The 10,294-nt window shown below is 53.0% G+C and overlaps 1 protein-coding gene across 1 annotated transcript; it reads left to right on the top strand.

Moving 5' to 3' along the window:
• Positions 1–3,073: 3,073 nt before the first annotated feature.
• Positions 3,074–6,459, top strand: LOC123114520 (probable LRR receptor-like serine/threonine-protein kinase At3g47570). Its single transcript, XM_044536064.1, has 2 exons — positions 3,074–5,870; positions 5,961–6,459. The coding sequence occupies exons 1-2, from the start codon at positions 3,128–3,130 to the stop codon at positions 6,317–6,319; spliced, it is 3,102 nt and encodes a 1,033-aa protein (XP_044391999.1). The 5' UTR covers positions 3,074–3,127; the 3' UTR covers positions 6,320–6,459.
• Positions 6,460–10,294: the final 3,835 nt, after the last annotated feature.

The raw sequence follows: 10,294 nt of genomic DNA, 5'->3' as shown, positions 1-10,294 counted from the left end.
AGCTGCAGTGACCGTCTGATGTCCATCCAACGGCCGTAGTGCTTCTTCAACCTCTGGTCTTCTTGCTCCAGCCGCCCAAACCAGCGCCAGTCGTGCCTCGTGCTCCTGCCTCCCGTGGTCGGCTGCGATGCGGCGGAGGCCTCACCGCCCCCTACTACTCCAACCGCTGACCAGGTTATCCCTCTACTCACCCACACCCCTTGTTATTCTGCGGCGCCGGCAGCCTCACACCGCAACAAACCAGTGAACCCTCGTACTCCTCTACGCGTGGGCATCCACTGTCGCGTCTTCCCCGGCTCCGCGTCGTCCCCTTCCTAGGCCTCGCCGTCGTCCACCGCCCTAGTGCTCTCGGCGCGGCGTGGTCAACATGGTCAAGGAACGGCTTCCATCAAACATGGACTATACGTGGAGAGGCTGACAGCTGGGTCCACGGCCGCAGCAAGGAAGTGCCTCCTTATTACGTGCAAAATAATTATTCCTCCACCTGATAGCGGGACCCATCGGACGGGCCACTGTATTTCGCGAAAAAATGTTTCCTCCTGACTACTAGGACCCACCAGCTACATCTTCACACGCAAGGAAGTGCGTCCGGGCAAAAAAACAATTCGCCCCCTGAACTGCTAGGACCGACCAGCTACATCTTCGTAGGCAAGGAAGTGCCTGACAATCGGGACCCACCTGATCGAAGCGTACGTAGCGTTGTCATTCTGGTCGCGAACGTATACATACATACTGGTCGATGTAAAGGCGCGCACGTGTTGTAGTAGAGGCGTGCACGTGTCGTAGTAGAGGCGCGCACGTAGCATTTACACGTACGTACAGCGGTCAGGGTGCAAGAAAGAAAATACGGCCACGTATGTGTACATACGGACGGGGTCTCGAACGCCTACTCACGCATACGTACGGCCAGGGCTCATGTACATGGCTGGGTCGGAACGGAGAAACGGCGTCGCCGTCGTGTTCATGGGGAGGCAACGAAATGCGTCATGTTCATGGGGAGGCAACAGAATGCGTCGTGTTCATCGGGAGGGTTTGGACGGAACAGGCGATGGAAACGAGGCCTGGCGTACCGCAGAACGGAGGAAACGGCCTTGTGTTCGACCGGCCACGTTCAAAACGGGATCCTGTTCATCGGGAGGGGTCTGGCGTACCGCAAAACGGAGAAAACGGACCTCCTACGGTCAAAACGGGGGTCCTGTTGATCGGGAGGGGTGTGGCGTACCGCAAAACGGACGAAACGGACTTGTGTTGGAGCACTACGGTCGAAACGGGGGTCCCGTTCATCGGGAGGGGTGTGACGTACCGCAAAACGGGACTCTACGGGATACTGTTCATCTCCACCGTCGACCCCCTCCAGCCTCCACGAGCTACTGTTCATCCACCGTCGACCTCCTCCAGCTTCCACCTGCGACTGTTCATCCACGGGCTCCTGTTCATCCAACCTCCACCGCGCGCTACTCCACCGGCTACTGTTCAACCAGCCCTCTCCACGGGCTCCTGTTCAACCACCCCTCCACGGGCTACTGTTCATCCTGCCCTACACCGTCTACTGTTCATCATGCCCTCCACGGGGTAGTCCTGTTCATCCAGCCCTCCACGGGGTCCTGTTCATTCAGCCCCAACCGGCTCGATCGATTGGGGTCATGTTCATCCAGAGGCAATACCACGGGGTCCTATTCATCCACCCCCACCGGGAACTGTTCATCCACCCCCCCGCAACGCTCACTGTTCATCCAGAGGCAACATCGATCGGCTTCAGTTAGCAGCAGTAGCGAAGGATTCGCTCGATCGGGTTTAGTTAACAGCCATCGATCGATCGCTCGGGTTCAGTAATGCATAGCCTGCAGTGCAATCGCCCGGGTTCAGTTAGAGCCAACGCCTCGCACACACACGCCTACGTGTATGAGAGAAACGTGCATCGCTCGGCCCCCGACCTCCCACCGTAACCGGGAATTCCTCGAAATTTTCCTCCCCCTCGCTTCTACCACGGTTTTTTCCCGTCATGGACGGATCAAAGAATGTCATGCAGCTACGTCTCATTTTGAGCAATAACCTCATTAAGCAACACTTCATCCCTCCTTGATAGTATTGACTTTTCCTATAGACTCAATGTGATTTTGGATCACTAAAATGGAAAATGTAGAGTCTTAAGCTTTGAGCTTGAGCCAATCCTTTGTCCTTAGCATCTTGAAGAGGTTTCACATCCTCTAGTCCATGCCACTTCACTGTTGAACTTATCTGAAACATACTAGATAAAAATGTTAGTCCAACAAGAGATATGTTGACATTAATTACCAAAACCACCTAGGGAGCACTTGTGCTTTCAGACCCGCTACCCGAGATCTGCTCGATTTGACTGCAATAGTTGTCTCCGACACGCAACCTCCCCGATAACAAACTAGTAATCTTCTCGCAGAAGTTTATAATAAACTTCTCATAACTCCAGGGCCATATCTTTGTTTATTAATGAACGTCTATGATTCAATTAAAATTTCTGTTAAATTAAGAGAAAGGTGGCGTGGCAGCCGTGCACCTTATTATATGTCCTGATCTCACGAATTGCCGAGTACAGTTTGCTTTCATGTGGTTCTGGTGAAGACCCCGGTAAGATCTGAGCTTCCTTTCCATCACGCTCTGATTCTAAACCCAAACACAGGCCAGCTGGGTGCGTTGAGGGCGATCGGCGGTCAACATCAAAGCTAACTTTAGTGGTTAGGTATCCAATGGCGGAGTCAATCCATTGCCGCTCACGCATCAAATTAACGCCCCATTTGAAATTGATATATTTATTCTACAAGTGTATTTCACCGGCTATATGCAATTTTTAACGAAGAAAGAAAATGACCGGATAAAGGTGTGTATCTTTTATACAGGTGTAAAACGCTGGAAAACAACAATCCAATCAAGGCCTAAGTGGGCACGCGCGCCGGCCGACGGGGTAACCCATCAACATCATCGGATGACCGAAGCATGAGACGAATTCAACACGCCCTACGGCACCAGCCTTGGTTTCGTCTACACACTCGAGGAGTCCTCTGCGCAACATTCCGTGGCAAACTTGGTGCGCCTCCTTCTATCTAGTACTACTATTTTCTCTCAAAATTCCAGTTGAGAAAAGTCGTCTGCCATGCAGCTTGTCCTAGGCCAGCGGTGCCACCTCGTACTGGCTCTATTCATCCTACTGCAGCTGGCCGAGGCTTGCTCGGCCGCCGCCGGCAACAACGAGACGGACCGCGCCGCTCTGCTGGCGTTCAAGCACGCCGTCTATGGAGGCGGCCACGCCGACCCGCTGAGCTCCTGGAATGACTCCTTGCCCTTCTGCCGGTGGCGTGGCGTCTCGTGTCACGCTGGCAATGGCAGAGCGACCGCGCTGGTGCTCGCGTCGTTGGGTCTTGCCGGCGCTATCCCTCCGGCACTCTGGAACCTCACCTTCCTCTCGTCTCTTCAGCTGCCGGACAACGGGCTCACAGGGGAGATACCTCCGTCCGTCGGCAGTTTGCGGCGCCTCCGCAGGCTGGACCTCTCGGGCAACCTGCTCGCTGGGGCCATGCCGGCAGAGGCGGCCCTGCTCACAAATCTGACGCACCTCGATCTCTCTCGCAATCTGCTCGTTGGCCCTATCCCACCCAGGCTCGGCCGTCTCGGCGGCGCTCTGGTAAATCTGAACCTCTCCAAGAACCAGCTCATGGGGAGCATACCGACCTCCCTCGCCGGGCTGCCTTCGTTGCAGTGGATCAGCCTTGGAAACAACAACCTCACCGGCAGCATACCACCGCTGTTCGCCAACATGACGGCCCTCATCGGATTCTCCTTCAAGTACAACAACCTTCGCGGTAGCCTGCCGGAGGACATAGGCCAGTCCAGGAGCCTGCAGTACATAGAGGCGGCCGGGAACGATCTTATTGGCGAGGTCCCGATGTCTATCTACAACGTCACCTCCATCAGGATGATCGAGCTGTCTTACAACTCAATATCGGGGAGGCTCCGCCACGACATCGGAGACCTGCTCCCGGAGCTCTACTTCCTCAGCATGTTCGGCAACGAGCTCGTTGGACGGGTCCCAGCGAGCCTGGCGAACGCGTCGACAATGCAGTGCATCGCCTTGGGCGAGAACAACCTCGTTGGCGTGGTGCCCGCGGACCTTGGCGAGCTCAGGGAGCTCCTCTATCTGAGCCTGAGCTTCAACATGCTGCAAGCCAGCACACCTAGCGAGTGGCAGTTCGTGGACGCCCTGACGAATTGCAGCAAGCTGCGTGTGCTCCACATGTTCCACAACGATCTCTCCGGCCAGCTGCCGGCGTCGGTTGCCAACCTGTCGACGGAGCTTGCGTGGCTGGACTTCGCGTACAACCGGATATCTGGGACCATCCCCTCCGGTATCGGCAAGCTGACGGGGCTGACAACCCTCCGGTTCCAGGCAAACAACTTGTCTGGGGTCATCGCGGAGTCCACGGGCCTTCTAACTGGCATGTTTGAGATGCTCCTGTTCGGGAACCGGCTGACCGGCACGATTCCGTCGTCGCTCGGCAACCTCACCAAGCTGACGCAGCTCGAGCTGAGCGAAAACGAGCTCGTTGGCGAGGTGCCGCCGAGCTTAGCGGGTTGCCGGGGCCTCGCCTACCTGAGTGTCGCCGGGAATCGGCTCACTGGCACCATTCCAGCTCAGGTCTTCACCATACCGGCAATGTCCTACATCCTAAACATGTCCAACAACTTCATTTCCGGCGAGGTGCCACTGGAGGTTGGCCGCCTTCAGAGTCTCCAAACCTTGGATCTCTCCAATAATAGATTGACTGGTGCGATCCCCGCAACGATCGGCCAGAGTCAGGTGCTTCAGAAGTTATATCTCCAGGGCAACCTGCTCCGCGCTGGCGTCTCGCCGTCGTCATTCGGGAGCCTCAAGGGCCTGGAGGAGCTGGACATGTCCCGCAACCACCTGTCCGGCGACTTCCCACGCTTTCTGCAAGACCTGCCGTACCTGCGCCTCCTGAACCTGTCCTTCAACCGTCTCGCCGGTGAGGTGCCGGTCAAGGGAGTCTTCACCAACACGACGGCCGTCGACCTCACCGGGAATAGCCATCTATGTGGTGGCATTGGGGAATTGGGCCTGCCACCCTGTATAACTACAACCAACGCGGCGAGGGATAGATCGCTTGCTCTGAAACTGGCCGCTCCTATGGCATGCACAGCCTTCGCCAGCGTTGTCGTTTGGGCCTCTGTGGTGGCTTGTCGCCGGAAAATGGCTCCGCCAAAAGTGGCAAATCCATTGGAGGTGGAGGAGTTGCACTGGAAAGTCTCATACACGAAGCTCTCCAACGCGACCAACGGGTTCTCTCCGGACAACTTGATTGGCGCCGGCTCGCACGGATCGGTGTACCGAGGCAGCATGTCCCACGAGGGCAACGAGTGTATCGTGGCCGTGAAGGTCCTCAGCCTCGGGCAGCGAGGCGCGCTCGCAACCTTCGCCGCGGAGTGTGACGCCCTGCGGCACGCCAGGCACCGCAACCTCATCAGGATTCTGACCGTGTGCGCGAGCGTGGACGGCAGAGGGGAGGAGTTCAAGGCTCTGGTGTACGGCTACATGCCCAACGGGAGCCTGGAGAGGTGGCTGCACCACGAGACCAGGACGCTGACCCTTGTGCAGCGGCTGAACATCGCCGTGGACGTGGCGTCGGCGCTGGATTACCTTCACAGCGACTGCGAGGCGCCGATTGCGCACTGCGATCTGAGGCCCAGCAACGTTCTTCTCGACGACGACATGGTTGCCCGCGTCGGCGACTTCGGTCTCGCGAGATTTCTCGGCGGCGCTGACCCGAGTGGCCAAGCCAGCTCCGTGATCCTCAAGGGTTCCATCGGTTACATTGCCCCAGGTAACTAAAGATCAACCACGTACCACATATAAATTCTACTAGCACACGCGCTGCAGAAATGTTCACCGGAAATGCTCTGAGATTTTGCAGAGTACGGGATGGGCGAGAAAGCATGCGCCGGCGGCGACGCGTACAGCTACGGGATTCTTCTGCTGGAGATGTTCACCGGGAAGAGGCCTACCGACGCTATGTTCTTGGAAGGGCTGACGCTCACGAGGTTCGTCGAGGAGGCCTGCTCCGGAGGCGGCATCTTGTCCATCGTCGATCCGCGGCTGCTCGCCGATGTAGGTGGACACCAGCCGCAGGTTGAGCGTTGCCTGGTGTCAGTGGCGAGGATCGGCATATCGTGTGCGAGTGAGCTGCCGGTGCAGCGGACCGGTATGAAACAAGTGGTGAATGAGGTTGAGAAAGTCCGAACATCTCTCTTGGATTCTCAGACGCGAGCGTGAGCGTTTTTCCTCTTTTGGGGGGCAAGTGTGACGTGTGAGTGTCAGAGTCATCAACTTTCTTTTTTGGAGTTCAGTCAGAGAAACATCTTTTAGAACTTGTGTTTTTAGATGTATGGAGTCCTTCTCAAACTTTTATCGATGGTCACAATTATTATATCAGTTTCGTTGATGCTTATAGTCGCTTTATCTCGCTTTATCTTATTAAACGTAAATCTGATGTGTTTGACATCTTTGTTTAGTTTCAAAAACATGTTGAACGCCTTCTCAAGCACAAAATTGTTCATATCCAGTCGGACTAGGAGGGCGAGTATCTCAATCTCAACTCCTTCTTTCAGTCGCTTGGAATCGCTCACCGTTTAGCATCTCCACATGCACATCGACAGAATGATTTAGTAGAACGTAAGCATCGTCACATTATTGAAACTGGTCTTACTCTTTTGGCCCATGCATCTGTTCCGTTTTGGTTTTGGAGTGATGCTTTCACCACTGAATGTTTTCTCATAAACCGTACTCCCACTCGTGTCTTGAACATGAAGACTTCCATTGAGGTTCTTCTTAATGAACAACCCGATTACACCTTCTTCAAGGTTTTTAGGTGCGCTTGCTAGCCGTATCTCCGTCCATATAACAAGCGCAAGTCTGAGTTTCGCTTCAAGAAGTGTGTCTTTTTTGGCTATAGCTCTTTTCATAAAGGTTACAAATGTCTTCATGTTCCCACCAATCGTGTCTATATATCTCGGGACGTCGTGTTTGATGAGCATGTTTTTCCCTTTGCCAAACTTCCTGTGTCCACCGCTGAACCACCATCCATGCATTCATCCTCTATTGCTTCTGACCAATTTGATGATGTTGCATACTCTTTTATATTGCTGCCTAACCGTGGTGCAGGCACTGGACGTGGGTCTTGTTTGGAAATTTTAGAGGCGCCATCGCCTCCTTCGTCATCATCGCCTTCCTTGTCGGCACCACCCGTCGTGCATGATGACCCTATGGCATCCTTGCATGGCCTCGGTACCGATGCCCATGCACGACCGGTCGATGCCCCGGCGCTCTTGCCTGCTTCGTCGCCCGTTCGGCCCGCGACGCCCGCCATGCCAACGTCGCCTGGGACGGTCTCGCCCGTCCCTGTCTCGTCGCCCATGATGACTGGGCCGGCCTCGCCCGTCCTCGCCTCGCCGCCCACGTAGACTGGGCCGGCCTCGCCTGCTCTCGCCTCGCCTACGGCGTCTGGGCCTATGTCACTCGGGCCGACCTCTCTCGGGCTATCTTGATGTAGGGTAGGAACCCTATAGGTCGATCTTTCATGAAAGGAGCGGATCCCGCGATGAACACGAAGAACACGAGGAGGGAAACGATGGGAAAATCACAAGGGGAACACAAGAGAACACTCAAACCAACAAGTATGATCACACATGCGCTAGATCGATGAACACAAAGGTGAGATACAAGATCCAAAGTCAACAATGGACGATACAAAGGTAGCCGGTCTTCTCCGTGAGGAGGTCTTGATGTTCTTCTCCAAAAGGAGGTCTTGAATCCAAAGGGATCTTCTCCGAAGAGGCCGCGGTCTCTCATGAGGAGTAGATCCGATATGGATGAGCGAAGCTCTATCTCTAAGTATGAGCTAAACCATCGCTAACCTTCAAATGGTGGAGGTGGACGAGTATATATAGTCTAGGGCCACGAAGAGGTAAGTGAAGGGGTACATGGGCCTCAGCCTGCAACTGGACACAGCCAGGTACCGGATGTCCGTTGGGGACCGGTCGTCCGGTGGCTCGTGGGCGGCAGGACGTCCGGTAGGGGCCGGTCGTCCGCTCGTTCTGGCTCAGATGCTGGTGTAGCGGATTTCCGGTCTGGACCGGTCGTCCGGTGGCGTCGGACGCCCGCTTGTTTGGCTCGGGTGCAGGGACACCGGTCGTTCGGTCTGGACCGGTCGTCCGGTGGATCTTCAGGCGCCGGACGTCTGGACCCGACCGGTCGTCCGATGGCTGGAGCTTCTTCGACAACTCTTCTTCTTGCGTCTTCGTTTCCACGCTTCCCCCGCGGATGGTGTAGGTGTTCCTTGGCGCTTGCACTCCTTCACGTCGTCCGCAATGTTCCGACAATACCTATGCATGCACACGGGAGAAGTGTCAAGTAGTATACCTTCCTCGAAGAGGTCAAGTGAGCACGTGTAAAGGATATGATTCACCTTTGTGTATGTGAAGTAGAGGTCGCACGTGTCACTTGCCAAACGGACTCTTGACATGGTGATGTCTGTAGGATGCTCCGCATCATCTCCCCTCCCTTGGGAAAGATCCGACCTCGGATCGAAAACCAAATCACCATGTGAAAGAGATGGCTTCGCCGTGTAGGAGTGGACGTTCACCAAGTAGTCGTCATCTTCAAGCTTGAAGTGGGCACTCTCCAATGTCGCACCATCTTGGGATTCCTTCAAAATGAGCAAGGACAACAAACACTTGGAAAAATGAATTTGGTTAGCATTAGTGCAAAACCAAGCATTCAAGAGGCGATTCACCAAACAAGTGTCGTCATCATGCAAAGCATATGGTGTGACAAAGGATTGTGACATGGCATATAAGCGCATAAATTGAGCACAAGCAAAGATATCATGGGGACAAGCATGTAAATGGTTGTCATCAACCGCATGAAGTGAGCAAGTATGAATCATTGGTGATGCAACAAGGCAAGCAATCACATGAATCAAGTCGTGCAAGCTAGTAATGCAAAGATGCAACATACTAGAGGAAAGCATGGCAATCATGTCATGTGAGCAAATAATAGTCATAGGAAATGTACATGATATATCGCAAGCACGAACACAAAGAAAGATCATAGTATCATCATAAGCATGGGGCACAAAGCAAACATGGCAGTAACAAGCAATGTCTTCACCAAGCTTGCGAATACACATACAAGTATGAGAATCAATCATCATGTGTAATGCAAAGCATGGGTCACGAATGCATGGCAAAAGCATAGTAATGAGCATATCATGCAAAGTGATCATGGTAAGATGGGCATAGAATATGTAGTGGACAATAACCCATAGCCAAGTGAGGGTCATGTATAAGAAATGCGCGAAGTCTTTGCGCGAAGAGAGCGGTGGGAAAGACAATCCATGGGATCTCAAGTCATCGTTGCTCTCTAGAGCTCATTTTGTCAACTCATGGGATTGCGAGGTTGACAAGAATTCATGGGTACCTACACAAAAGAGACACAAATGAAAGAAATTATGTGTGCGGTAAATGTACACATCATCCATCATGATGTGTATGTGCACGTGAGAGTTAGTACAAGATAAGCATCGCTCAAAGAAATTTGATGCATGGTATAAGAACATGTCATCCATCATGAAAGAATAGTTATTGTGTATAACATGATGGGAATGCAAATTGAGCATACAAGTATAAGGATCATGCAATTGATGGGAGTGATCAAAATTTCCTAAAATGTATGAGGAAACTATGGGGGTCTCCTCATGTGCAATATTGGAAAACATCACATGGAGAAAATGGGTAATACCCAAAACAATGCATATCCGAAGCTAGGTGGTCATGGCAATGGCATATGAGATAAAGGATGCAAAGGGAGCATATCAATATCATCACAAGAAAAAAACGCCGATAACCATGGGCTTGTCATCTATGCCATATGTGCAAATTGGGTTTATATTAATGGCATATGCATAGTCACTATGAAGAGATTGCAAATATGACATATGATTGATCTCATGCATAGCATATGACAAGTCAAGCGGATTAGCAAACATGTTGTTACCGAGAGAATTAGCACAAGAAATCCTATGTAACATGGCATCACAACTAAGAGACTCCACATGGCAATCATCATACTCATCATAAATGGGTAAATCAACGCATGGGGAAATCATACTAGCATGAAGCATGTCAATAGGGGGATCAACATCATGAAAGCAATCAATGTCAAGAATGTCCACTAGTGGGACTAGAGCAT

Source organism: Triticum aestivum, chromosome 1A (genome assembly GCF_018294505.1).
Source record: "Triticum aestivum cultivar Chinese Spring chromosome 1A, IWGSC CS RefSeq v2.1, whole genome shotgun sequence".
Taxonomy (NCBI): Eukaryota; Viridiplantae; Streptophyta; class Magnoliopsida; order Poales; family Poaceae; genus Triticum; species Triticum aestivum.
The sequence above is the reverse complement of the archived record's forward strand: the minus strand, read 5'-3'. Positions and strand labels throughout refer to the sequence as shown.

What these genes read in the sequence shown, in the direction of transcription:
- LOC123114520 (XM_044536064.1), top strand. Translation starts at nt 3,128, where the DNA reads ATGCAGCTTGTCCTAGGCCAGCGGTGCCACCTCGTACTGGCTCTATTC. An exon ending in CATCGGTTACATTGCCCCAG is followed by an intron (nt 5,871 to 5,960) that starts GTAACTAAAGAT and finishes GAGATTTTGCAG; the next exon opens with AGTACGGGATGGGCGAGAAA.